The 27611-nt window shown below is 41.5% G+C and overlaps 1 protein-coding gene across 1 annotated transcript in view; it reads right to left on the minus strand.

Annotated features, from left to right (window-relative positions):
• Positions 1-27611, minus strand: part of WASHC4 (WASH complex subunit 4) — a 293185-nt gene that overhangs the window by 234071 nt on the left and 31503 nt on the right. Inside the window, exons 4-7 of the mRNA XM_053716956.1 lie at positions 12296-12399; positions 11911-12031; positions 9869-9992; positions 9651-9778 (exon numbers count right to left, since the gene is read on the minus strand). Of these exons, the coding sequence (XP_053572931.1) occupies positions 9651-9778; positions 9869-9992; positions 11911-12031; positions 12296-12399 (477 nt within the window). The remainder of the gene's footprint in view (positions 1-9650; positions 9779-9868; positions 9993-11910; positions 12032-12295; positions 12400-27611) is intronic.

A 27611-nucleotide genomic window follows, 5' to 3' on the forward strand; every position in this document is an offset into this window, starting at 1 on the left:
TGACTTTCTGACCTCTGTCAGAAAAATCCTCATTTCTAAGGAATCTATTATTGTTCCCAAGAAGGGAACTCTTGTCGACGGAGACAGAGAACTTTTTTCTATGTTCAACTTCCATCCGTGTGATCTGAGAAAGGCCAGAACGATGTCTGTATGAGCCTTTGCTTTTGACAGGGACGACGCTTGTATTAGAATGTCGTCCAAGTAAGGTACTACTGCAATGCCCCTCGGTCTTAGAACCGCTAGAAGGGACCCTAGTACCTTTGTGAAAATCCTTGGAGCAGTGGCTAACCCGAATGGGAGGGCCACAAACTGGTAATGCTTGTCCAGAAAAGCGAACCTTAGGAACTGATGATGTTCTTTGTGGATAGGAATATGTAGGTACGCATCCTTTAGATCCACGGTAGTCATAAATTGACCTTCCTGGATAGTGGGTAGAATCGTTCGAATGGTTTCCATCTTGAACGATGGTACCCTGAGAAATTTGTTTAGGATCTTCAAATCCAAAATTGGTCTGAAAGTTCCCTCTTTTTTGGGAACTACGAACAGATTGGAATAAAATCCCATTCCTTGTTCCTTTATTGGAACTGGGTGTATCACTCCCATCTTTAACAGGTCTTCTACACAATGTAAGAACGCCTGTCTCTTTATTTGGTTTGAGGATAAGTGAGACATGTGGAACCTTCCCCTTGGGGGTAGTTCCTTGAATTCCAGGAGATAACCCTGAGAAACTATTTCTAGCGCCCAGGGATCCTGAACATCTCTTGCCCAAGCCTGAGCAAAGAGAGAGAGTCTGCACCCCACTAGATCCGGTCCCGGATCGGGTGCTACTCCTTCATGCTGTTTTTTTAGCAGCGGCAGGCTTCTTCGCCTGCTTACCCTTGTTCCAGCCTTGCATCGGTTTCCAGGCTGGTTTGGGTTGTGAGGCATTACCCTCTTGCTTAGAGGATGCAGAATTAGAGGCCGGTCCGTTCCTGAAATTGCGAAAGGAACGAAAATTAGACTTATTTTTGGCCTTGAAAGGCCTATCTTGTGGAAGGGTGTGGCCCTTTCCCCCAGTGATGTCTGAAATAATCTCTTTCAATTCTGGTCCAAATAGAGTTTTACCTTTGAAAGGGATGTTAAGCAATTTTGTCTTGGATGACACATCCGCTGACCAAGACTTTAGCCAAAGCGATCTGCGCGCCACGATAGCAAACCCTGAATTTTTCGCCGCTAATCTAGCTAATTGCAAAGCGGCATCTAAAATAAAAGAGTTAGCCAACTTAAGTGCGTGAACTCTGTCCATAACCTCCTCATATGGAGTCTCTCTACTAAGCGAGTTTTCTAGTTCCTCGAACCAGAACCACGCTGCTGTAGTGACAGGAACAATGCACGAAATGGGTTGTAGAAGGTAACCTTGCTGTACAAAAATCTTTTTAAGCAAACCCTCCAATTTTTTATCCATAGGATCTTTGAAAGCACAACTATCTTTGATAGGAATAGTAGTGCGTTTGTTTAGAGTAGAAACTGCCCCCTCGACCTTAGGGACTGTCTGCCATAAGTCCTTTCTGGGGTCGACCATAGGAAAACATAATTTATGCTTACCTGATAAATTCCTTTCTTCTGTTGTGTGATCAGTCCACGGGTCATCATTACTTCTGGGATATAACTCCTCCCCAACAGGAAATGCAAGAGGATTCACCCAGCAGAGCTGCATATAGCTCCTCCCCTCTACGTCAGTCCCAGTCATTCGACCAAGAATCAACGAGAAAGGAGTAACCAAGGGTGAAGTGGTGACTGGAGTATAATTTAAAAGATATTTACCTGCCTTAAAACAGGGCGGGCCGTGGACTGATCACACAACAGAAGAAAGGAATTTATCAGGTAAGCATAAATTATGTTTTCTTCTGTTATGTGTGATCAGTCCACGGGTCATCATTACTTCTGGGATACCAATACCAAAGCAAAAGTACACGGATGACGGGAGGGATAGGCAGGCTCATTATACAGAAGGAACCACTGCCTGAAGAACCTTTCTCCCAAAAATAGCCTCCGAAGAAGCAAAAGTATCAAATTTGTAAAATTTGGAAAAAGTATGAAGCGAAGACCAAGTTGCAGCCTTGCAAATCTGTTCAACAGAGGCCTCATTCTTAAAAGCCCAAGTGGAAGCCACAGCTCTAGTGGAGTGAGCTGTAATTCTTTCAGGAGGCTGCTGTCCAGCAGTCTCATAGGCTAAGCGTATTATGCTACGAAGCCAAAAAGAGAGAGAGGTAGCGGAAGCTTTTTGACCTCTCCTCTGTCCAGAATAAACGACAAACAGGGAAGAAGTTTGGCGAAAATCTTTAGTTGCCTGCAAGTAGAACTTGAGGGCACGAACTACATCTAGATTGTGTAGAAGACGTTCCTTCTTTGAAGAAGGATTTGGGCACAAGGATGGAACAACAATCTCTTGATTGATATTCCTGTTAGTGACTACCTTAGGTAAGAACCCAGGTTTAGTACGCAGAACAACCTTGTCTGAGTGAAAAATCAGATAAGGAGAATCACAATGTAAGGCTGATAACTCAGAGACTCTTCGAGCCGAGGAAATAGCCATTAAAAACAGAACTTTCCAAGATAACAATTTTATATCAATGGAATGAAGGGGTTCAAACGGAACACCCTGTAAAACGTTAAGAACTAAGTTTAAACTCCATGGCGGAGCAACAGCTTTAAACACAGGCTTGATCCTAGCTAAAGCCTGACAAAAAGCCTGGACATCTGGATTTTCTGACAGACGCCTGTGTAATAAGATGGACAGAGCTGAAATCTGTCCCTTTAATGAACTAGCTGATAAACCCTTTTCTAACCCTTCTTGTAGAAAAGACAATATCCTAGGGATCCTAACCTTACTCCAGGAGTAACGTTTGGATTCGCACCAGTATAGGTATTTACGCCATATTTTATGGTAAATTTTTCTGGTAACAGGCTTCCTAGCCTGTATCAGGGTATCAATAACTGACTCAGAAAAACCACGTTTTGATAAAATCAAGCGTTCAATTTCCAAGCAGTCAGCTTCAGAGAAGTTAGATTTTGATGTTTGAATGGACCCTGTATCAGAAGGTCCTGTCTTAGAGGTAGAGACCAAGGCGGACAGGATGACATGTCCACTAGATCTGCATACCAAGTCCTGCGTGGCCATGCAGGCGCTATTAGAATCACTGATGCTCTTTCCTGTTTGATTTTGGCAATCAATCGAGGAAGCAGCGGGAAGGGTGGAAACACATAAGCCATCCCGAATTTCCAAGGTGCTGTCAAAGCATCTATCAGAACCGCTCCCGGATCCCTGGATCTGGACCCGTAGCGAGGAAGTTTGGCGTTCTGGCGAGACGCCATGAGATCTATCTCTGGTTTGCCCCAACGTCGAAGTATTTGGGCAAAGACCTCCGGATGAAGTTCCCACTCCCCCGGATGAAAAATCTGGCGGCTCAAGAAATCCGCCTCCCAGTTCTCCACTCCCGGGATGTGGATTGCTGACAGGTGGCAAGAGTGTGACTCTGCCCAGCGAATTATCTTTGATACTTCCACCATTGCTAGGGAGCTTCTTGTCCCTCCCTGATGGTTGATGTAAGCTACAGTCGTGATGTTGTCCGACTGAAACCTGATGAACCCCCGAGTTGTTAATTGGGGCCAAGCCAGAAGGGCATTGAGAACTGCTCTCAATTCCAGAATGTTTATTGGAAGGAGACTCTCCTCCTGATTCCATAGTCCCTGAGCCTTCAGAGAATTCCAGACAGCGCCCCAACCTAGTAGGCTGGCGTCTGTTGTTACAATTGTCCAGTCTGGCCTGCTGAATGGCATCCCCCTGGACAGGTGTGGCCGATGAAGCCACCATAGAAGAGAATTTCTGGTCTCTTGATTCAGATTCAGAGTAGGGGACAAATCTGAGTAATCCCCATTCCACTGACCTAGCATGCACAATTGCAGCGGTCTGAGGTGTAGGCGTGCAAAAGGTACTATGTCCATTGCCGCTACCATTAAGCCGATCACCTCCATACATTGAGCTACTGACGGGTGTTGAATGGAATGAAGGGCACGGCATGCATCTTGAAGCTTTGTTAACCTGTCCTCTGTCAGGTAAATCTTCATTTCTACAGAATCTATAAGAGTCCCCAAGAATGGAACTCTTGTGAGAGGAAAAAGAGAACTCTTCTTTTCGTTCACTTTCCATCCATGCGACCTTAGAAATGCCAGAACTAACTCTGTATGAGACTTGGCAGTTTGAAAGCTTGAAGCTTGAATTAGAATGTCGTCTAGGTATGGAGCTACCGAAATCCCTCGCGGCCTTAGTACCGCCAGAAGGGCACCCAGAACCTTTGTGAAGATTCTTGGAGCCGTAGCCAATCCGAATGGGAGAGCTACAAACTGGTAGTGCCTGTCTAAGAAGGCAAACCTTAGATACCGGTGATGATCCTTGTGGATCGGTATGTGAAGGTAAGCATCCTTTAAATCCACTGTGGTCATGTACTGACCCTCTTGGATCATGGGTAGGATTGTCCGAATAGTTTCCATTTTGAACGATGGAACTCTTAGGAATTTGTTTAGAATCTTTAAATCTAAGATTGGCCTGAAAGTTCCCTCTTTTTTGGGAACCACGAACAGGTTTGAGTAGAACCCTTGTCCTAGTTCCGACCGCGGAACCGGATGGATCACTCCCATTGTTAACAGATCTTGTACGCAGCGTAGAAACGCTTCTTTCTTTATCTGGTTTGTTGACAACCTTGACAGATGAAATCTCCCTCTTGGGGGAGATAATTTGAAGTCTAGAAGGTATCCCTGAGATATGATCTCTAGTGCCCAGGGATCCTGAACATCTCTTGCCCAGGCCTGGGCGAAGAGAGAGAGTCTGCCCCCCACTAGATCCGGTCCCGGATCGGGGGCTCTCGGTTCATGCTGTCTTTGGGGCAGCAGCAGGTTTCCTGGCCTGCTTGCTCTTGTTCCAGGACTGGTTAGGCTTCCAGCCTTGTCTGTAACGAGCAACAGCTCCTTCCTGTTTTGGTGCAGTGGAGGTTGATGCTGCTCCTGTTTTGAAATTCCGAAAGGGACGAAAATTAGACTGTCTAGCCTTAACTTTGGCCTTGTCCTGAGGTAGGGCGTGGCCCTTACCTCCCGTAATGTCAGCGATAATTTCTTTCAAACCGGGCCCGAATAAGGACTGCCCCTTGAAAGGTATATTAAGTAATTTGGACTTAGAAGTAACATCAGCTGACCAGGATTTTAGCCACAGCGCCCTGCGTGCCTGTATGGCGAATCCTGAGTTCTTAGCCGTAAGTTTGGTTAAATGTACTACGGCCTCCGAAATGAAAGAATTAGCTAGTTTAAGGACTCTAAGCCTGTCCGTAATGTCGTCTAGCGTAGAGGAACTAAGGTTCTCTTCAAGCGACTCAATCCAAAATGCTGCCGCAGCCGTAATCGGCGCGATACATGCAAGGGGTTGTAATATAAAACCTTGTTGAACAAACATTTTCTTAAGGTAACCCTCTAATTTTTTATCCATTGGATCTGAGAAAGCACAGCTATCCTCCACCGGGATAGTGGTACGCTTAGCTAAAGTAGAAACTGCTCCCTCCACCTTGGGGACCGTTTGCCATAAGTCCCTAGTGGTGGCGTCTATTGGAAACATCTTTCTAAATATTGGAGGGGGTGAGAACGGCACACCGGGTCTATCCCACTCCTTAGTAACAATTTCAGTTAGTCTCTTAGGTATAGGAAAAACGTCAGTACTCGCCGGTACCGCAAAGTATTTATCCAACCTACACAGTTTCTCTGGTATTGCAACGGTGTTACAATCGTTGAGAGCTGCTAAGACCTCCCCTAGTAGTACACGGAGGTTCTCCAATTTAAATTTAAAATTTGAAATATCTGAGTCCAATCTGTTTGGATCAGAACCGTCGCCCACAGAATGAAGCTCTCCGTCCTCATGCTCTGCGAGCTGTGACGCAGTATCAGACATGGCCCTAGCATTGTCAGCGCACTCTGTTCTCACCCCAGAGTGATCACGCTTGCCTCTTAGTTCTGGTAATTTAGACAAAACTTCAGTCATAACAGTAGCCATATCTTGTAATGTTATCTGTAATGGCCGCCCAGATGTACTAGGCGCCAAAATATCACGCACCTCCCGGGCGGGAGATGCAGGTACTGCCGCGTGAGGCGAGTTAGTCGGCATAACTCTCCCCTCGCAGTTTGGTGAAATTTGTTCACATTGTACAGATTGACTTTTATTTAAAGTAGCATCAATACAGTTAGTACATAAATTTCTATTGGGCTCCACCTTGGCATTGGAACAAATGACACAGATATCTTCCTCTGAGTCAGACATGTTTAACACACTAGCAAAAAAACTTACAACTTGGTTATAATCTTTTTTAGCAAAAAAACGCACTGTGCCTCAAAGAGGTACTAACGATTAAATGACAGTTGAAATAATGAACTGAAAAACTGTTATAGCATCAAACTTTAAAACAACACAATCTTTTAGCAAAGGTTTGTTCCCATTAGTAAAAACAACACTAATTAAATTTGTACATAAGAAAATAAAACAACGTTTTTATTCACAGTCACTATAAGGATTCTCACAGCTCTGCTGAGAGAATTTACCTCCCTTCAAAGAAGTTTGAAGACCCCTGAGATTTGTCAGAGATGAACCGGATCATGCAGGAAATATAAAAGTAACTGACTGGAATTTTTTGATGCGTAGCAAAGAGCGCCAAAAACGGCCCCTCCCTCTCCCACACAGCAGTGAAGAGAAACGAAACTGTCACAATTAAAGCAAAAAAACTGCCAAGTGGAAAATAATGCCCAAATATTTATTCACACAGTACCTCAGCAAAGTTAAACGATTCTACATTCCAGCAAAAACGTTTAACATGAGAATAGTTATTAAAAGGATTAATGACCTTTAACAGAGTAGTTCCGGTGAAATACCATCCCCAGAATACTGAAGTGTATACATACATGTCATTTTAACGGTATGGCAGGCTTTTCTCATCAATTCCATTCAGAAAATAAAAACTGCCACATACCTCAATGCAGATTCATCTGCCCGCTGTCCCCTGATCTGAAGCCTTTACCTCCCTCAGATGGTCGAGAACAGCAATATGATCTTAACGACTCCGGTTAAAATCATAGTAAAAATCTCTGTCAGATTCTTCCTCAAACTCTGCCAGAGAAGTAATAACACGCTCCGGTGCTATTTTAAAATAACAAACTTTTGATTGAAGTCATAAAAACTAAGTATAATCACCATAGTCCTCTCACACATCCTATCTAGTCGTTGGGTGCAAGAGAATGACTGGGACTGACGTAGAGGGGAGGAGCTATATGCAGCTCTGCTGGGTGAATCCTCTTGCATTTCCTGTTGGGGAGGAGTTATATCCCAGAAGTAATGATGACCCGTGGACTGATCACACATAACAGAAGAAATAATTTCTTAAATATAGGGGGGGGAACAAAAGGTATGCCGGGCTTTTCCCACTCCTTATTTACTATGTCCGCCACCCGCTTGGGTATAGGAAAAGCGTCGGGGTGCACCGGAACCTCTAGGAACTTGTCCATCTTGCATAATTTCTCTGGAATGACCAAGTTGTCACAATCATCCAGAATAGATAACACCTCCTTAAGCAGTGCGCGGAGATGTTCTAATTTAAATTTAAATGTCACAACATCAGGTTCAGCTTGTTGAGAAATTTTTCCTGAATCTGAAATTTCTCCATCTGACAAAACCTCCCTCATGGCCCCTTCAGATTGGTGTGAGGGTATGACAGAACAATTATCATCAGCGCCCCCCTGCTCTTCAGTGTTTAAAACAGAGCAATCGCGCTTTCTCTGATAAGTAGGCATTTTGGATAAAATATTTGCTATGGAGTTATCCATTACAGCCGTTAATTGTTGCATGGTAATAAGCATTGGCGCACTAGATGTACTAGGGGCCTCCTGTGTGGGCAAAACTGGTGTAGACACAGTAGGAGATGATGTAGTATCATGTTTACTCCCCTCATCAGAGGAATCGTCTTGGGCAATTTCATTATCTGTGGCAGTACTGTCCTTACTTTGTTTGGACGCTATGGCACAATTATCACATAAATTTAAATGGGGAGACACATTGGCTTTCATACATATAGAACATAGCTTATCCGAAGGCACAGACATGTTAAACAGGCTTAAACTTGTCAACAAAGCACAAAAAAAAAACGTTTTAAAACAAAACCGTTACTGTCTCTTTAAATTTTAAACAGAAAACACTTTATTACTGAATATGTGAAAAAGTATGAAGGAATTGTTCAAAAATTTCACCACAGTGTCTTGAAGCATTAAGAGTATTGCACACCAAATTTCAGAGCTTTAACCCTTAAAATAACGGAACCGGAGCCGTTTACAAATTTAACCCCTATACAGTCCCAGCTATAGCCTTTGCTGAGACCCAACCAAGCCCAGAGGGGAATACGATACCAATTGACGCCTTCTAGAAGCTTTTCCAGCAAATTTCAGATCCTCACACATGCATCTGCATGCCCTGCTCTCAAAAAACAACTGCGCAGTAATGGCGCGAAAATGAGGCTCAGTCTACAACTAGGAAGGCCCCCTGACTGGAAAAGGTGTCTAACATAGTGCCTGCCGTTTAATAAACGTTCCCCAAGTTTATAAATGCGAATTGTCAGCATAAATATGAATAAAATGCCCAAATAAAGCAATCGATTTAGCCCATAAAAATGTCTACCAGTTTTTTAGCCCATATTAAGCCCTTTATTCTGTTTGTTTGACTAAGAAAATGGCTTACCGGTCCCCGTCCCCATGAGGGGAAATGACAGCCTTCCAGCATTACATGGTCTTGTTAGAAATATGGCTAGTCATACCTTAAGCAGAAACGTCTGCTAACTGTTTCCCCCAACTGAAGTTACTTCATCTCAACAGTCCTATGTGGAAACAGCAATCGATTTTAGTTACTGTCTGCTAAAATCATCTTCCTCTCACAAACAGAAATCTTCATCCTTTTCTGTTTCAGAGTAAATAGTACATACCAGCACTATTTTAAAATAACAAACACTTGATAGAAGAATAAAAACTACATTTAAACACCAAAAAAACTCTTAACCATCTCCGTGGAGATGTTGCCTGTGCAACGGCAAAGAGAATGACTGGGGTGGGCGGAGCCTAGGAGGGACTATATGGCCAGCTTTGCTGGGACTCTTTGCCATTTCCTGTTGGGGAAGAGATATCCCACAAGTAAGGATGACGCCGTGGACCGGACACACCAATGTTGGAGAAATGTGTGCTTTGGGTCTTCTAGTGGGTGGGCAAAAAGGCAGCCACAATTTAAAAGAGAATTGAAAATAATACCCTGAAACCTTACCTAAATCTGGCTTAATGCCCACAAATTTATATACAGGTTTTAAAGGCTTCTAAAATATTGATCTGCAGCCCCATGTGTTAGGAAGTTGGTATCACTGATATATAATATGTTTGCAAGCTGTTCTAATGCGGTAATATTCTACATGAAGACAATCAGACACTAATATGATACACATGAAACTGAACAAATACAAAAATGGATATGCAAAAGAATTTAAAATTCAAAGTGTTTCAGTATCAAAAAATGAAAAGCTTTTAGCCAAATAACAAAAAAAAAGACATACTTTTTTACAGACGTCCAGAAGAGATTTGTAAAATTTCTTGTCCACACTGCGAAAGATCTGAAAATGCAGCACAAAAAGGCCACAGAGCCCCACGTATCTCTCCCGCTGGTCAATTTCTGATGCTTCACCTTAAATTTACAATAATAAAATAATTAACATCTTGATGAGCACTGTGAACACATCAGCAAAGCAAACACCTTTTAACAAATGAGTCTCACCAAGTTTAGCTTCCACATTTGAAAATATTGAGCGAATATTATGTGCAAACTCTTCGGCAAACATTCCATTTTTTGACACAGACACACCTCCATTAGAAGAGTCAAACTGCTGTTCTACACAACCCTGGGTATACAGAAAAAAATATATGAAATATTTATATACATGTAGAAGATTAGGATATTTTAGATGTATTAGAATATTGTATTTTTGTACAAAAGCAAATAGTATTAATGTCAAATCAGGCATGTGTGTGAGCTGTGAACAGGAAAAGTGAGAAGGAAGATGTTCCATGACATGTATGCAAGATGAGCGTGTGAAGAAAAGAATAATTGGTTTGTTGAGGGATAAGAACATGGTCTGCTGCTTTAAAAGGACAGCCTGGAGACTGCAGGATAGAGATCAATGGGCAACTCTTGCAATGAACTAGGGCAGTGGCTATTCAATTGTTTTTTTACTTTAAATGAGACATGCAAGATGGTGTGTTTTTTTTGTTTTTTTTACATCTGCAATACTGCACATGCCAATAATAAAACACAATGATTTAAAACAAACCCAAATAAGAAATGCACTATATGGAAACCCCTACTAAGTATTGAGTTCAGGTGTCCCAGCCACACCCATTGCTAACTTGAGTATAAAATCTAGCACATAGCCATGAAATCTCCATAGACAATACAACTGGTGACACTGAAGAGCTCAGTAACACCGTCATATGATTTGGTAACATTTCTGCCCTACTAGATCTGCCCAGTCAACTGTGCTATTATAGAAGTGTAAGTGTCTAGGGACTACAACAGTCCATCACTCACTACAGAGTTTCAAACTGCCTCTGGAAGCAACATCAGCACAAAAAAAAATGTTATTTCATGGCAGAGCAGCTGTACACAAGCCTCAAATCAACATGTGCAATGTCAAGAATCATCTGGAAAGGTGTAAAGCACGTTTGACTCTGGAGCAGTCTAAACATTTTCCTTAGTGATGAATCACCATTCATTATCTGGCTGTCTGATAACAGAATCTGTGGTTGTGGCAGATGCCAGGAGAATGCTACCTAATGAAATGCATAGTGCCTACTCTGTGAAGTTTGGTGGGGGATTGCTAATGGTCTGGGGTTGTTTTTCAGGTTTTGGACTAGTCCCTTTCGATCCAGTGAAGAGTCATCTTAAGGCTAAGGGATACAAAGACATTTTAAACAATTTGGTGCTTCCAGCTGTGTGGCAACAGTTTGGGGATGGCCCTTTCCATTATACCCCTGTGCACAAAAAAAAAAAAGGTCTGTGAAGGTTTGAAGAGTGTGGTGTGAAGTCTCGACCAAAAGCCACGGAACACCTTTGGTACAAATTGGAAAGCGGATTGTGAGCCAGAGCATCTCATCCAGCATTAGTGCCTGACTTCACAAATGCTCTTTTGGCTGAATGGGCACAAATTCCCACAGACACACTAAAAAATGTTGTGGAAAGCCTGCAGAGAAGAGTGACAGCTGTAGTAGACGCAAGGGGGGGGGGGCAATCCCATATTAATACCCATGGTTTTGGAGTGGGATTTCAAACAAGTTCATATAGGTGTGATGGTCAGGTGTCTACATACTTTTGTCCATATTGTGTATATTAAGGTTATGTTATACAATGTGTATCATATAAACTATTTTATGTATAACAGAATTAAAAAGAATATGAGCAATTTGTCATCTGGTTCACAAATATGTATGTGTATTACCATGAAGTACCACAGCCTTCAGCTGAGAGAATCTTACCCTGATCTCTCAATATATAACAGCATTTCACAAGGATTCCTGAAACACATTGTTGATTAATATGATATTGCAGTGATACTGAAGTTAAAAACTTTTACAAAAATGTTTTTTACTTCTTATTCTGTAAAATTCTAAGCTTTACAAACCTTGACTAAGAAGCTCTAGGTTTTGTCCAATTTCCTGAAACTTCAGTGTGGCCATTAAACAACTAAATTTTGTTCTCCATATTACAACAAACTAAATATTTATCTCCATATTATACTTAGATTAGAGTCAATAATACAGTACCTGGAATAGCATCCCATCAAGTAACTGACTTTCCAATTTTAAGAGCAGTTTTTCAAAGGGTTTCAACTTATCTTCTTGTATCCCAAATTTTGCAGGGTTGTGATGTACTGATTTCAGTAGCCTAAATAATAAAACAAGAAAATAATTATATGGTGTGGCTATTTAAAAAAAAAAAAAAAAAAAAAAAAAAGTGAAAATGAATACTACTACAAAACTAGAACTCATTCTCAGCTAATGCACAATACATGCAAAATATCACCCATAATTCTGACACAGCTTGCTTATTTTACTGCAATCTAATACAGAGCCTGATGGTTTAAACAGTTTATTCATACAGAGCTTACATAAAATCACTATAAATATTTATATTTTGCTGCTGTCAAACCTTTTGTACATAGTCCAATGATCCTTCAACGTTGCATGGTTTTCAATTATTTGATCAAGGGTCAACAGAACGGTCAGCAGCTCTCCAAGGTGCTCAAACACAGTCTGCACAAAAATAATAATAAAAATAATATATATATAAAAGGACATTGTATTGTAAAATTGGTCTTGTCTTAATATGTTCTTAAAGGGACACTAAACTCAATTTTTTTCTTTCATGATTCAGATAGAGCGTGCAATTTTAAGCAACTTTCTAATTTACTCCTATTATCACTTTTTCTTCATTCTCTTGCTGTCTGTATTTGAAAAGCAGGAATGTGTTGCATAGGAGCCGGGCCTTTTTTGGGTGAGAACCTGGGTTATGCTTGCTTATTTGGTGGGTAAATGTAAGCATCCAATAAACAAGCGCTATCCATGGTGCTGAACCTAAAATGGTCTGGCTGCTAAGATTTACATTCCTGCTTTTAAAATAAAGATAGCAAGAGAACGAAGAAAAATTAATAGGAACAAATTAGAAAGTTGATTAAAAGTTCATACTCTATCTGAATCATGAAAGCAAAAAATGTGGTTCCGTGTCCCTTTAATACCTTGTTTATAAAATGTAAGGGAAATGTATAATTTTATGCTTATTTTTGCATAGCTATTTTGCTCATTGAAGCCTCAATCCATTGTGCTAAAAAAAATATGCCCATTTAAATGGGCTGAGCAAGCAGGAAGAGCAGACCCCTTATCTCTTTCTCTTCACAAAACCTTTATCTTATTTATCTAGCTAAACACAATTGTTAGTACTTAAAGAAAGCAATTGAAATAGAGTGTTAGTACCCATCTCCCCCCCCCCCCACACACACACACACACACAATGTGAACTTGATTGTAGCTTGCTTTCAATATAGAATACAGAAGTACTTATAATTTGCAGAATGGTTGATGGTTTCAACATACAAAAAAACTAAATGTATGCTTACCTGATAAATGTATTTCTTTCCGGATATGTTGAGTCCACGGCTTGAGTAATTAATTACTGTTGGGAATATCATTACTAGCCAGCAGTCGGAGGCAAAGAGCACCACAGTTAAACTGCTAAGCATCACTCCCTTACCCACAAACCCCAGTCATTTGACCAAAGGGAAATGGAGAAAAAGGAGTAACACGAGGTGCCTGAGGTTATAGTCAAAAGAACAACCGTCTTAAAATAAAGGGTGGGGCCGTGGACTCACCATATCCAGAAATAAATTGATCAGGTAAGCATAAATTTAGTCTCTCTTTCCAAAGATATAGTCCACATCTTGAGTAATTACTGTTGGGAACCAATACCCAAGCTAGAGCACACGGATAAATAGAGAGGGACAAGACAGGAAGTCCTAGACAGAAGGCACCACCGCTTGAAGAACACCTTTCTCACAAAAGAAGCCTCAGCCGAGGCAAATGTATCAAATTTGGAAAATTTGGAAAAAGTATGTAAGAGAAGACCAAGTTGCAGCCTTGCAAATTTGTTCCACAAAAGCTTCATTTTTGAAAGCCCAAGAAGAGGAAACAGCTCTTGTGGAATGAGCCATAATTCTCTCAGGAGGCTGCTGTCCAGCAGTCTCATAAGCCAAACAAATTATACTGCGTAACCAAAAAGAAAGTAGTAGCAGTAGCTTTCTGACCTTTACATTTCCCAGAGAAACAGACAAAGAGGGAAGAAGACTGGTGAAAATTCTTAGTCTTCTGTAAATAGAATTTAAAAGCACGTACAACATCCAAATTGTGTAACAAACGTTCTTTGGAAGGAGGATTAGGACAGAGAGGGAACAACGATTTTCTGATTGATATATGTATTACAAAACAAACTTAGGAAGGAAACCCAACTTAGTACAAAGAACCGCCTTATAGGCATGACAAATAAGGTAAGAGGAATCACACTGCAGAGCTGAGCGTTCTGAGACTCTAACAAGAAACAAAACCTTCCAAGATTACAACTTAATGTCTATGTAATGCAACGGCTCAAACAGAACCAGCTGTAAAACTTTAAGAACAAGGTTAAGACTCCAAGGAGGAGCAAAAGACTTAGAGTAGCCTTTGGATTCACACCAATAAAGATATTTAGGACATATCTTAAGGTAAATCTTTCTCGTAACAGGCTTACGAGCCTGAATCATGGTCTCAATAACCGACTCAGAAAAACTACAATTAGACAGAATTAAGTGTTCAATCTCCAAGCAGTCAGCTTCAGAGAAACGAGATTTGGATGAAGGAAGGGACCCTGAATCAGGAGGTCCTTCCTCAGAGGTAGTCTCCAAGGTGGGAGAGATGACATCTCCACTAGGTTTGCAAACCAGATCCTGCAAGGCCAGGCAGGGGCAATTAGAATCACAGACGCCCTCTTCTGTTTGATATGAGCAATGACTCGTGGAAGGAGAGAAAATGGAGGAAACGGGTATACCAACCTGAAAACCCAAGGAACCGCCAGAGCATCTATTAGAATGGCCTGCGGATCTCTTGACCTTGAACCGTACCTTGGAAATTTGGCATTCTGACAGGACCCACATTTGAGGACTAAGCTGGAAAACACCTTCGAATGGAGTTCCAACTCCCCGGGATGAAAAAAGTCTGTCTGCTCAGAAAATCCGCTTCCCAGTTGTCTACTCCTGGAATGTGTAATGGCAGATAGACCGCAATTGTGGGGGTCTGCCCATTGAAGAATCCGAGTAACCTCCTTCTTGTCTGACTAGAACCTGATAAACTGGGCTGAGAACAACTGAGACCAAGCCAATAGAGAATTGTAAATCGCCCTCAACTCCAAGATGCCCTCCCGAGTCCAAAGGCTCTGAGCTTTTTAACGAGTTCCAGACTGCTCCCCAACCAGGCAGGCTGGCGTCCGTGGTCACGATCACCCAGGAAGGTCTCCGAAAAAATATGCCATGAGACTGATGTTCCAGAGAAATCCACCACGGGAGAGAATCCCTTGATGAATGATCTAACTCTATTCTCTGATATAGATCCGCAAAGTCGCCATTCCATTGTCTGAGCATACACAACTAGAGAGCTCTAAAATGGAATCGAGCAAAAGGAATGATATCCATGGAAGCCACCATCAGACCGATTACCTCTATACATTGAGCCACTGAAGGAGATTTTGCTTGTTGAAAAGATGGCACCTGAACCAATGTGTCATCCAGGTAGGCGCCACAGCAATTCCACAAGAACGGATCACTGCCAAAAGAGCCCCCAGGAACCTTTAAAAAATTTCTTGGCGCCGTGGCTAGACCAAATGGAAGGGCCACAAACTGGAAAGGTTTGTCCAGAAAGGCAAATCTCAGGAATCTGTGATGGTCCCTCTGAATAGGAACATGAAGATATGCATCATTTAGGTCTATGGTTGTCATGAACTGACCCTCTTGTACTAAAGGAAGAATGGAGCATATAGTCTCCATCTTGAAGGATGGAACTTTGAGAAACTCGTTTAGACACTTCAAGTCTAGAATGGGAAAGAAAGTTTCCTCTTTTTTGGGAACCACAGATAGGCTGGAGTAGAACCCAAGACCCTGTTCCTGCACTGGAACTGGAACTATCACTTCCATGGAGGAAAGATGTTGTATACATTTCAAGTACGCCTCTCTCTTTATCTGGTCAGCAGATAATCTTGAGAGAAGGAATCTGCCTCTGGGAGGAAAAGTTTTCAATTCCAATTTGTAACCCTGGGATACTATGGCCACAGTCCAGGGATCTGGGACATCTCGAATCCAGGCTAGAGAGAACTGAGAAAGTCTGCCCCCACCTGATCCGATCCCGGATCGGGGGCAAACCCTTCACGCTGATTTGTAATCAGCTGCGGGTTTCTTTGATTGTTTCCCCTTGTTCCAAGACTGATTGGGTTTCCAAGAAGACTTGGATTGTTCCTGCTTGGAAGAAGAAGTGGAAGGCTTTCCTCTGAAGCTACGAAAGGAACGAAAATTACTCTGACGTCCTTTAGGCCTATTCTTCTCATCTTGAGGTAGAAAAGACAATTTTCCATCCGTAATATCAGAGATAATTTCTGCCAAACTGGGTCCAAACAATGTTTTGCCCTTGTAAGGAATCGCCAGAAGCTTGACTTTAGAGGAAACATCTGCAGACCCGGATTTCAACCATAACGCCCTGCAGGCTAGGACAGCGAAACTAGAAGTTTTAGCTCCTTGTCTAACAGCCTGTAAAATAGCATTTGCAACAAAGGAATTGGCCAACTTAAGAGCTTTAATTATATCTTAAATTTCATCCAAGTAAGTCTCTAACTTGAAGAGAATCAGCAAGGTGTCAAACCAATAAGATGCTGCACTAGTCACGGTGACAATACACACCACAGGTTGCCATTGGAGAACTTTATGAACAGAAATCTTTTTCAAATAAGCCTCCAGCTTCTTCTCCATCGGATCCTTAAAGGAGCAGCTATCCTCAATAGGATTAGTGGTTCTCTTAGCCAGAGTGGAAATGGCCCCTTCAACTTTGGGTACAGTATACCAAGGGTCTTTAATGGAGTCCTTGACAGGAAACATTTTCTTAAAAATTGGAGACTTTGAAAAAGACACCCCTGGTTTCTCCCATTCCTGTGAGATAATCTCCCTAGCATGGTCAGGCACAGGAAATACCTCCTAAAGTGGAAGGTTCATCAAAGAAACTATTAAGTTTACTAGATTTCTTAGGAATGACAACAGGGGTATCGGAGTCATCTAAAGTAGCTAAAGCCTCCTTTAATAATACACAAAGGTGTTCAAGCTTAAATCTGAAGAATACCACCTCAGTCTCAGAAGAAGGAATTATACTGTCCAAATCTGAGATTTCACCCTGAGAAAGTCCCGATGTATCTTCCTCATCAAACTTATGAGAAATGGGCAATTTGGGAAGCAGAAATGAGGACAGGCACCTTACTTTCTGAATTTCTAGATTTCCTCTTGCGTTTTCCCTGTATTCTGGAAATGGCAGCTAATGCCGCAAATAATATTATACAAAATCAAAATAATAAACTTTTAGATATTGGAAATACCTGCACACACCAAACAAGAATTGCACTCTGAAAGCAATTCCTAAAAGATCACAAGAGATAGAAAAATAAGTGTGGCGCTAAAAAAGCTAGGTATAAAAACACAGTAATTTCCTAGAAATATATATATAAATTAACCCTTATAAATATAATTCTGAAACATAAAATTATTTAAAATATATTTAAAATTATATAGCTGGCAAAAACAGAATTTATGTTTACCTGATAAATTACTTTCTCCAACGGTGTGTCCGGTCCACGGCGTCATCCTTACTTGTGGGATATTCTCTTCCCCAACAGGAAATGGCAAAGAGCCCAGCAAAGCTGGTCACATGATCCCTCCTAGGCTCCGCCTACCCCAGGCATTCGACCGACATTAAGGAGGAATATTTGCATAGGAGAAACCATATGATACCGTGGTGACTGTAGTTAAAGAAAATAAATTATCAGACCTGATTAAAAAACCAGGGCGGGCCGTGGACCGGACACACCGTTGGAGAAAGTAATTTATCAGGTAAACATAAATTCTGTTTTCTCCAACATAGGTGTGTCCGGTCCACGGCGTCATCCTTACTTGTGGGAACCAATACCAAAGCTTTAGGACACGGATGAAGGGAGGGAGCAAATCAGGTCACCTAGATGGAAGGCACCACGGCTTGCAAAACCTTTCTCCCAAAAATAGCCTCAGAAGAAGCAAAAGTATCAAACTTGTAAAATTTGGTAAAAGTGTGCAGTGAAGACCAAGTCGCTGCCCTACATATCTGATCAACAGAAGCCTCGTTCTTGAAGGCCCATGTGGAAGCCACAGCCCTAGTGGAATGAGCTGTGATTCTTTCGGGAGGCTGCCGTCCGGCAGTCTCGTAAGCCAATCTGATGATGCTTTTAATCCAAAAAGAGAGAGAGGTAGAAGTTGCTTTTTGACCTCTCCTTTTACCGGAATAAACAACAAACAAGGAAGATGTTTGTCTAAAATCCTTTGTAGCATCTAAATAGAATTTTAGAGCGCGAACAACATCCAAATTGTGCAACAAACGTTCCTTCTTCGAAACTGGTTTCGGACACAGAGAAGGTACGATAATCTCCTGGTTAATGTTTTTGTTAGAAACAACTTTTGGAAGAAAACCAGGTTTAGTACGTAAAACCACCTTATCTGCATGGAACACCAGATAAGGAGGAGAACACTGCAGAGCAGATAATTCTGAAACTCTTCTAGCAGAAGAAATTGCAACCAAAAACAAAACTTTCCAAGATAATAACTTAATATCAACGGAATGTAAGGGTTCAAACGGAACCCCCTGAAGAACTGAAAGAACTAAGTTGAGACTCCAAGGAGGAGTCAAAGGTTTGTAAACAGGCTTGATTCTAACCAGAGCCTGAACAAAGGCTTGAACATCTGGCACAGCTGCCAGCTTTTTGTGAAGTAACACAGACAAGGCAGAAATCTGTCCCTTCAGGGAACTTGCAGATAATCCTTTTTCCAATCCTTCTTGAAGGAAGGATAGAATCTTAGGAATCTTAACCTTGTCCCAAGGGAATCCTTTAGATTCACACCAACAGATATATTTTTTCCAAATTTTGTGGTAAATCTTTCTAGTTACAGGCTTTCTGGCCTGAACAAGAGTATCGATAACAGAATCTGAGAACCCTCGCTTCGATAAGATCAAGCGTTCAATCTCCAGGCAGTCAGCTGGAGTGAGACCAGATTCGGATGTTCGAACGGACCTTGAACAAGAAGGTCTCGTCTCAAAGGTAGCTTCCATGGTGGAGCCGATGACATATTCACCAGATCTGCATACCAAGTCCTGCGTGGCCACGCAGGAGCTATCAAGATCACCGACGCCCTTTCCTGATTGATCCTGGCTACCAGCCTGGGGATGAGAGGAAACGGCGGGAATACATAAGCTAGTTTGAAGGTCCAAGGTGCTACTAGTGCATCCACTAGAGCCGCCTTGGGATCCCTGGATCTGGACCCGTAGCAAGGAACTTTGAAGTTCTGACGAGAGGCCATCAGATCCATGTCTGGAATGCCCCACAGTTGAGTGACTTGGGCAAAGATTTCCGGATGGAGTTCCCACTCCCCCGGATGCAATGTCTGACGACTCAGAAAATCCGCTTCCCAATTTTCCACTCCTGGGATGTGGATAGCAGACAGGTGGCAGGAGTGAGACTCCGCCCATAGAATGATTTTGGTCACTTCTTCCATCGCCAGGGAACTCCTTGTTCCCCCCTGATGGTTGATGTACGCAACAGTTGTCATGTTGTCTGATTGAAACCGTATGAACTTGGCCCTCGCTAGCTGAGGCCAAGCCTTGAGAGCATTGAATATCGCTCTCAGTTCCAGAATATTTATCGGTAGAAGAGATTCTTCCCGAGACCAAAGACCCTGAGCTTTCAGGGATCCCCAGACCGCGCCCCAGCCCATCAGACTGGCGTCGGTCGTGACAATGACCCACTCTGGTCTGCGGAAGGTCATCCCTTGTGACAGGTTGTCCAGGGACAGCCACCAACGGAGTGAGTCTCTGGTCCTCTGATTTACTTGTATCCTCGGAGACAAGTTTGTATAGTCCCCATTCCACTGACTGAGCATGCACAGTTGTAATGGTCTTAGATGAATGCGCGCAAAAGGAACTATGTCCATTGCCGCTACCATCAAACCTATCACTTCCATGCACTGCGCTATGGAAAGAAGAGGAACGGAATGAAGTATCCGACAAGAGTCTAGAAGTTTTGTTTTTCTGGCCTCTGTCAGAAAAATCCTCATGTCTAAAGAGTCTATTATTGTTCCCAAGAAGGGAACCCTTGTTGACGGAGATAGAGAACTCTTTTCCACGTTCACTTTCCATCCGTGAGATCTGAGAAAGGCCAGGACGATGTCCGTGTGAGCCTTTGCTTGAGGAAGGGACGACGCTTGAATCAGAATGTCGTCCAAGTAAGGTACTACAGCAATGCCCCTTGGTCTTAGCACAGCTAGAAGGGACCCTAGTACCTTTGTGAAAATCCTTGGAGCAGTGGCTAATCCGAAAGGAAGCGCCACGAACTGGTAATGCTTGTCCAGGAATGCGAACCTTAGGAACCGATGATGTTCCTTGTGGATAGGAATATGTAGATACGCATCCTTTAAATCCACCGTGGTCATGAATTGACCTTCCTGGATGGAAGGAAGAATTGTTCGAATGGTTTCCATTTTGAACGATGGAACCTTGAGAAACTTGTTTAAGATCTTGAGATCTAAGATTGGTCTGAACGTTCCCTCTTTTTTGGGAACTATGAACAGATTGGAGTAGAACCCCATCCCTTGTTCTCCTAATGGAACAGGATGAATCACTCCCATTTTTAACAGGTCTTCTACACAACGTAAGAATGCCTGTCTTTTTATGTGGTCTGAAGACAACTGAGACCTGTGGAACCTCCCCCTTGGGGGAAGCCCCTTGAATTCCAGAAGATAACCTTGGGAGACTATTTCTAGCGCCCAAGGATCCAGAACATCTCTTGCCCAAGCCCGAGCGAAGAGAGAGAGTCTGCCACTATCGACCACCTTTACCAGCTCATCGAACCAGAAACACGCGGCTGTAGCGACAGGGACAATGCATGAAATTGGTTGTAGAAGGTAACCCTGCTGAACAAACATCTTTTTAAGTAAACCTTCTAATTTTTTATCCATAGGATCTTTGAAAGCACAACTATCTTCTATGGGTATAGTGGTGCGTTTGTTTAAAGTGGAAACCGCTCCCTCGACCTTGGGGACTGTCTGCCATAAGTCCTTTCTGGGGTCGACCATAGGAAACAATTTTTTAAATATGGGGGGAGGGACGAAAGGAATACCGGGCCTTTCCCATTCTTTATTTACAATGTCCGCCACCCGCTTGGGTATAGGAAAAGCTTCTGGGAGCCCCGGGACCTCTAGGAACTTGTCCATTTTACATAGTTTCTCTGGGATGACCAACTTGTCACAATCATCCAGAGTGGATAATACCTCCTTAAGCAGAATGCGGAGATGTTCCAACTTAAATTTAAACGTAATCACATCAGGTTCAGCTTGTTGAGAAATGTTCCCTGAATCAGTAATTTCTCCCTCAGACAAAACCTCCCTGGCCCCATCAGACTGGTTTAGGGGCCCTTCAGAACCATTATTATCAGCGTCGTCATGCTCTTCAGTATCTAAAACAGAGCAGTCGCGCTTACGCTGATAAGTGTGCATTTTGGCTAAAATGTTTTTGACAGAATTATCCATTACAGCCGTTAATTGTTGCATAGTAAGGAGTATTGGCGCGCTAGATGTACTAGGGGCCTCCTGAGTGGGCAAGACTCGTGTAGACGAAGGAGGGAATGATGCAGTACCATGCTTACTCCCCTCACTTGAGGAATCATCTTGGGCATCATTGTCATTGTCACATAAATCACATTTATTTAAATGAGAAGGAACTCTGGCTTCCCCACATTCAGAACACAGTCTATCTGGTAGTTCAGACATGTTAAACAGGCATAAACTTGATAACAAAGTACAAAAAACGTTTTAAAATAAAACCGTTACTGTCACTTTAAATTTTAGACTGAACACACTTTATTACTGCAATTGCGAAAAAATATGAAGGAATTGTTCAAAATTCACCAAAATTTCACCACAGTGTCTTAAAGCCTTAAAAGTATTGCACACCAAATTTGGAAGCTTTAACCCTTAAAATAACGGAACCGGAGCCGTTTTTAACTTTAACCCCTTTACAGTCCCTGGTATCTGCTTTGCTGAGACCCAACCAAGCCCAAAGGGGAATACGATACCAAATGACGCCTTCAGAAAGTCTTTTCTATGTATCAGAGCTCCTCACACATGCGACTGCATGTCATGCCTCTCAAAAACAAGTGCGCAACACCGGCGCGAAAATGAGGCTCTGCCTATGATTTGGGAAAGCCCCTAAAGAATAAGGTGTCTAAAACAGTGCCTGCCGATATAATCTTATCAAAATACCCAGATTAAATGATTCCTCAAGGCTAAATATGTGTTAATAATGAATCGATTTAGCCCAGAAAAAGTCTACAGTCTTAATAAGCCCTTGTGAAGCCCTTATTTACTATCTTAATAAACATGGCTTACCGGATCCCATAGGGAAAATGACAGCTTCCAGCATTACATCGTCTTGTTAGAATGTGTCATACCTCAAGCAGCAAGAGACTGCTCACTGTTCCCCCAACTGAAGTTAATTGCTCTCAACAGTCCTGTGTGGAACAGCCATGGATTTTAGTAACGGTTGCTAAAATCATTTTCCTCATACAAACAGAAATCTTCATCTCTTTTCTGTTTCTGAGTAAATAGTACATACCAGCACTATTTTAAAATAACAAACTCTTGATTGAATAATAAAAACTACAGTTAAACACTAAAAAACTCTAAGCCATCTCCGTGGAGATGTTGCCTGTACAACGGCAAAGAGAATGACTGGGGTAGGCGGAGCCTAGGAGGGATCATGTGACCAGCTTTGCTGGGCTCTTTGCCATTTCCTGTTGGGGAAGAGAATATCCCACAAGTAAGGATGACGCCGTGGACCGGACACACCTATGTTGGAGAAATAATAATTAATAAAATGTTGCAATATATATTATTTAATGAATAGAGAATAAATACACAAACACAAAGAAAAAATAATTGACAAAACTAAGATGATCACAAAACCACCGGTGGTTAAAATTACTCAAGGTATTAAAAAACTGAAAGTGCATATGCAATAGGACACAGTACTGTCAATGGAGCTCCAGTCCAAATCGTTAATTTTATTTATAACGATTTTAGGCCAAACAAACGAATTATGTGGTCAGAAGCAGTGTAATATTCAATGCCGCAGATAATGCTGAAGATACATGGGCAGCAATTTCTGCTTTTAAATAAACTCAACTAGGAGTTATAGAGGAACCGCAGGGCACTGCATGCAAGCCATTGAAGCTTGGGACGTAGCAGGAGAAAGCCGAGTTATTTTAACAGCAACATCCTGAGAGACATTAGGTGCAAAAAAACAATTTATGTAAGAACTTACCTGATAAATTAATTTCTTTCATATTGGCAAGAGTCCATGAGCTAGTGACGTATGGGATATACAATCCTACCAGGAGGGGCAAAGTTTCCCAAACCTCAAAATGCCTATAAATACACCCCTCACCATACCCACAATTCAGTTTAACGAATAGCCAAGAAGTGGGGTGATAAAAAAAAGGAGTAAAAAGCATCAACAAAGGAATTTGGAAATAATTGTGCTTTATACAAAAAAAATCATAACCACCATAAAAAAGGGTGGGCCTCATGGACTCTTGCCAATATGAAAGAAATTAATTTATAAAGGTAAGTTCTTACATAAATTATGTTTTCTTTCATGCAATTGCCAAGACTCCATGAGCTAGTGACGTATGGGATAGCAATACCCAAAATGTGGAACTCCACGCAAGAGTCACTAGAGAGGGAGGGATAAAAATAAAAACAGCCATTTTCCGCTGGAAAAAAATGAATCCACAAACCAAAATATAAGTTTATTCTCAGAAATGAACAGAAAAACTTAAAACATAAGCAGAAGAATCAAACTGAAACAGCTGCCTGAAGAACTTTTCTACCAAAAACTGCTTCTAAAGAAGCAAATACATCAAAACGGTAGAATTTAGTAAATGTTTGCAAAGAAGACCAAGTTGCTGCTTTGCAAATCTTATCAACTGAAGCTTCATTCTTAAAAGCCCATGAAGTGAAGACTGATCTAGTAGAATGAGCTGTGATTCTCTGAGGCGGGGCTTGACCCGACTCCAAATAAGCTTGATGAATCAAAAGCTTTAACCACGAAGCCAAGGAAACAGCAGAAGCCTTCTGACCTTTCCTAGAACCAGAAAAGATAACAAATAGACTAGAAGTCTTCCTGAAATCTCTCCAAAGAATTCTTAGGATTAGGACACAAGGAAGGGACAACAATGTCTCTATTAATGTTGTTAGAATTCACAACCTTAGGTAACAATTTACCTAAAAACCGCCTTATCCTGATGAAAAATCAGAAAAGGAGATTCAAAAGAAAGAGCAGATAATTCAGAAACTCTTCTAGCAGAAGAGATGGCCAAAAGGAACAACACTTTCCAAGAAAGTAGTTAATGTCCAAAGAATGCATAGGCTCAAAATGAGGAGCCTGTAAAGCCTTCAAAACCAAATTAAGACTCCAAGGAGGAGAGATTGATTTAATGACAGGCTTGATATGAACCAAAGCCTGTACAAAACAGTGAATATCAGGAAGTTTAGCAATCATTCTGTGAAATAAAACAGAAACAGAGATTTGTCCCTTCAAGGAACTCGCAGACAAACCCTTATCAAAACCATCCTGAAGAAACTGTAAAATTCTAGGAATTCTGAAAGAATGCAAAGAGAATTTATGAGACTAGCACAATGAAATATAAATCTTCCAAACTCGATAATAAATCTTTCTCGAAACAGATTTACGAGCCTGTAACATAGTATTAATCACTGAGTCAGAAAAAACTTAATGACTAAGCACTAAACGTTCACTTTCCATACCTTCAAATTTTATGATTTGAGATCCTGATGGAAAAACGGACCTTGAGACAGAAGGTCCGGCCTTAATGGAAGTGGCCAAGGTTCGCAACTGGATATCCGAACAAGATCCGCATACCAAAACCTGTGAGGCAATGCTGGAGCCACCAGCAACACAAACTATTGCTCCATAATGATTTTGGAGATCACTCTTGGAAGAACTACTACTAGAGGCGGGAAAATATAAGCAGGTTGATAACACCAAGGAAGTGTCAACGCATCCACTGCTTCCGCCTGAGGATCCCTGGACCTGGACAGATACCTGGGAAGTTTCTTGTTTAGATGAGAAGCCATCAGATCTATTTCTGGAAGACCCCACACATCTGAACAACCTGAGGAAACACATCTGGGTGGAGGGACCACTCCCCCTGTTGTAAAGTCTGAAGGCTGAGATAATCCGCCTCCCAATTGTCTATACCTGGTATATGAACCGCAGAAATTAGACAGGAGCTGGATTCTGCGCAAGCAAGTATCCGGGATACTTCTTCCATAGCTTGGGGACTGTGAGTCCCACCCTGATGATTGACATATGCCACAGTTGTGATATTGTCTGTCTGAAAACAAATGAACGGTTCTCTCTTCAACAGAGGCCAAATCTGAAGAGCCCTGAAAATCCCACAGAGTTCCAAAATATTGATTGGTAATCAAACCCCTTGTTCTGTCAGAGATCCTCAGACAGCTCCCCAACCTGAAATACTTACATCTGTTGTGATCACAGTCCAGGTTGGACGAACAAAAGAGGCCCCTTGAACTATACGATGGTGATCTAACCACCAAGTCAGAGATAGTCGAACATTGGGATTTAAGGATATTAATTGTGATATCCTTGTATAATCCCTGCACCATTGGTTCAGCATACACTATATACAATCCATTGGTTCAGCATACAAATCTAAAGAAATCTCATGTTAAAACGAGCAAAGGGGATCGCGTCTGATGCTGCAGTTATGAGACCTAAAACTTCCATGCACATAGCTACTGAAGGGAATGACAGACTGAAAGTTCCTATAGGCTGCAACCAATTTTAAACGTCTCGTCTGTTAGGGACAGAGTCATGGACACTGAATCTATCTGGAAACCTAAAAAGATGACCCTTGTCTGAGGAATCAAAGAACTTTTTGTAAATTGATCCTCCAACCATGTTTTCGAAGAAACAACATTAGTTGATGAGATTCTGAGTGAGATTCTGCAGAACGTAAAGACTGAGCTAGTACCAAAATATTGTCCAAATAAGGAAACACCGCAATACCCCGCTCTCTGATTACAGAGAGCAGGGCACTGAGAACCTTTGAATAGATTCTTGGAGCTGTCGCTAGGCCAAAAGGAAGAGCAACAAATTGATAATGCTTGTCTAGAAAAGAGAATCTCAGAAACTGATAATGATCTGGATGAATTGGAATATGAAGATATGCATCCTGCAGGTCTATTGTGGACATATAATGTCCTTGCTGAACAAAAGGCAGAAAAGTCCTTAGAGTCACCATTTTTGAAAGTTGAATAAAACCCCAGACCCTGTTCCTGAAACGGAACTGGCATGATTACCCCTGAAAACTCCAGGTCTGAAACACACTTCAGGAAAGCCTGAGCCTTTACTGGATTTGATGGGATGCGTGAGAAAATATCTTCTCACAGGAGGTCTTACTCTGAATGCTATTCGGTACCCCTGAGAGACAATACTCAGAATCTATTGATTTTGGACAGAATTTATCCAAACATCCTTGAAAAATCTTAATCATGCGGACTTGGGGGCTGACTTTGGTTTCTTAAATGGCTTGGATTTATTCCAATTTGAAGAAGGTTTCCATTTGGAAACAGATTCCTTGGGGGAAGGATTAGGTTTCTATTCCTTATTTTGTCGAAAGGAACGAAAACGGTTAGAAGCTTTAGATTTACCCTTAGGTCTTTTATCCTGAGGCAAAAAAACTCCCTTCTCTCCAGTAACAGTTGAAATAATTGAATCCATCTGAGAACCAAATAACTTATTACCTTGGAAAGAAAGACATAGCAATCTAGACTTAGAAGTCATGTCAGCATTCAAAGATTTAAGCCACAAAGCTCTTCTAGCTAAAATAGCTAGAAGACATAGATTTAACATCAATTTTAATGATATAAAAAATGGCATCACAAATAAAATGATTAGCATATTGAAGCAAGCGAACAATGCTAGACAAATCGGAATCCAATTCTTTTTGCGCTAAAATTTCCAACCAAAAAGTTGATGCAGCTGCAACATCAGCCCATGAAATTGCAGGCCTGAGAAGATGACCCGAATACAAAAAGGCTTTCCTTAGATAAGATTTAAGTTTCCTATTAAAAAGGATCTTTAAAAGAAGTACTATCTTCCATAGGAATAGTAGTACGTTTAGCAAGAGTAGAGATAGTCCCATCAACTTTGGGGATATTTTCCCAAAACTCCAATCTAACTGCTGGCAAAGGATACAATTTTTTAAACCTTGAAGAAGGAATAAAAGTAGTATCAGGCCTATTCCATTCCTTAGAAATCATATCAGAAATAGCATCAGGAACTGGAAAAACCTCTGGAGTAACCACAGGAGGTTTATAAACAGAATTTAATCGTTTACTAGTTTTAATATCAAGAGGACTAGTTTCCTCAATATCCAATGTAATCAACACTTCTTTTAACAAAGAATGAATATACTCCATTTTAAATAAATAAGTAGATTTGTCAGTATCAATATCTGAGGAAGGATCTTCTGAATCAGAAAGATCCTCATCAGGAGAGGATAATTCAGT

This window comes from Bombina bombina, chromosome 6 (assembly GCF_027579735.1).
Source record: "Bombina bombina isolate aBomBom1 chromosome 6, aBomBom1.pri, whole genome shotgun sequence".
Classification (NCBI taxonomy): domain Eukaryota; kingdom Metazoa; phylum Chordata; class Amphibia; order Anura; family Bombinatoridae; genus Bombina; species Bombina bombina.